We start from the raw sequence: 1,852 nt of genomic DNA on the forward strand, positions 1-1,852 counted from the left end.
CCCACCCACCCTCCTCAAGAAGTCAAGCAATTCAACATAGGCCACATGTGTATTATCATGTATAACCCTTCCACAATACTCATGTTGTGAAAGACTAACTATATTTTGCTCCTTCCCAACCCATCCCCCTTTATTGAATTTTCTCTCTTGACCCTGCACCCTTTCGAAAGTATTTGTTTCTGATTACCTCCACCCCCATCTGCCCTCCCCTCCATCATCCCCACCCCCTTTTTTTTTTTTTTTTTTTTTTTTTTTTTTTTTTTTTTTTTAAGACCAAAAGGGAATTGGCTGTTTTATTCAGAGAACGACAATACAGTATGCATTTCTTCATTTAACCCCCCCGAAAGAGAGCACATGTAGAATCAATAGCTTAATGGTCAGGTACTGCTTTAGGATCTTGATCAATAAGGTGCTTATCAACAGTTGGGTAATGAAACCAGGGTCCATCCCCTCTTCCTCGCATAAGTCTTTCTGTTTCCCGGTATTTCAACCTCAGATCAGCCCTTTCCGCTTCCAACTGAAGGATTGCCATGGTTCTCTCATAATTCTTTTCAGGAGGTTCATAAACATAACGAGCAATACACCTGGTTATAGGATGCTTGAAATACTCCCAGTGCTCTGGAACGTAGCCTTCTGGGATTTCTGCTAATTCAGCTTCACCAATGAATATATTCACCAGTGTTATGCCAATTGCTACCGGAATCCCAGTCAACAATAAATAAAATCTCAACAACTTCAAAAATCTCTTGTCATAAAATTCAGAAGCTTTGATGACGAACATTTTCTTTCCATGGTCTCCACTATGTCGGACTGGGGCCACGGCGCCCACCCCCGGAACGCTCCGGGAAAGCAAGCCGCCTAGGCGCAGCTGCGGCCCGAGCCCGCGGCGGGTCAAGGCCAAGCCGGCACCCGTAGCCGCCGAGGCTGAAGCCCGCAGCAAGAGGCTCATCGCCACCATGGCCGTCCCCGGCTTTCCCCCCACCCCCTTTTTTAATCTTCTTCCTTCTTCTTTCCTGTGGTGTAAGATACCCAATTGGGTATGTATGGTATTCCCTCCTCAGGCCAAATCTGATGAGAGCAAGATTCACTCATTCCCCCCTCACCTGCCCTCTCCCCTCCTCCCACAGAACTGCTTCCTCTTGCCACCTTTATGCAAGATAATCCACCCCATTCTATCTCTCCCTATCTCCCTCTCTCAATATGTTCCTCTCTCATCCCTTAATTTGATTTTATTTCTTTTAGATATCTTCCCTTCATCTTCAACTCACCCTGTGTCCTCTCTCTCTCTCTCTCCCTCTCTCTCTCTCTCTCTCTCTCTCTATATATATATATATATATATATACATCTACACACATAGATATACATACATACACATTCACATATATATATATATATATATATATATATATATATATACATAAACATATATACATATATGCATATTCCCTTCAGCTACCCTAATACTGAGGTCTCATGAATCATAAACATCATCTTTCCATGGAGGAATGTAAACAAAACAGTTCATTTAGTAAGTCCCTTGCAATTTCTTTTTCTTGTTCTTTTTCTTGATTACCTTTTCATGCTTCTCTTGATTCTTGTGTTTGAAAGTCAAATTTTCTATTCAGTTCTGGTCTTTTCACTGAGAAAGCTTGAAAGTCCTCTATTTTATTAAAAATCCATATTTTGCCTTGGAGCATGATTCTCAGTTTTGCTGGGTAGGTGATTCTTGGTTTTAATCCTAGCTCCATTGACCTTTGGAATACCGTATTCCAAGCCCTTCGATCTCTTAACGTAGAAGCTGCCAGATCTTGGGTTATTCTGATTGTGTTTCCACAATACACAAATTGTTTC

The 1,852-nt window shown here is 41.8% G+C and overlaps 1 protein-coding gene across 1 annotated transcript; it reads right to left on the bottom strand.

Moving 5' to 3' along the window:
- Nucleotides 1-274: 274 nt before the first annotated feature.
- LOC118838773 (NADH dehydrogenase [ubiquinone] 1 beta subcomplex subunit 5, mitochondrial-like) lies at nt 275-965 on the bottom strand. Its single transcript, XM_036746136.1, has one exon. It carries the CDS (start codon nt 956-958, stop codon nt 371-373), a length of 588 nt encoding a protein of 195 aa, XP_036602031.1. The 5' UTR covers nt 959-965; the 3' UTR covers nt 275-370.
- Nucleotides 966-1,852: the final 887 nt, after the last annotated feature.

This window comes from Trichosurus vulpecula, chromosome 2, assembly GCF_011100635.1.
Source record: "Trichosurus vulpecula isolate mTriVul1 chromosome 2, mTriVul1.pri, whole genome shotgun sequence".
NCBI lineage: Eukaryota > Metazoa > Chordata > Mammalia > Diprotodontia > Phalangeridae > Trichosurus > Trichosurus vulpecula.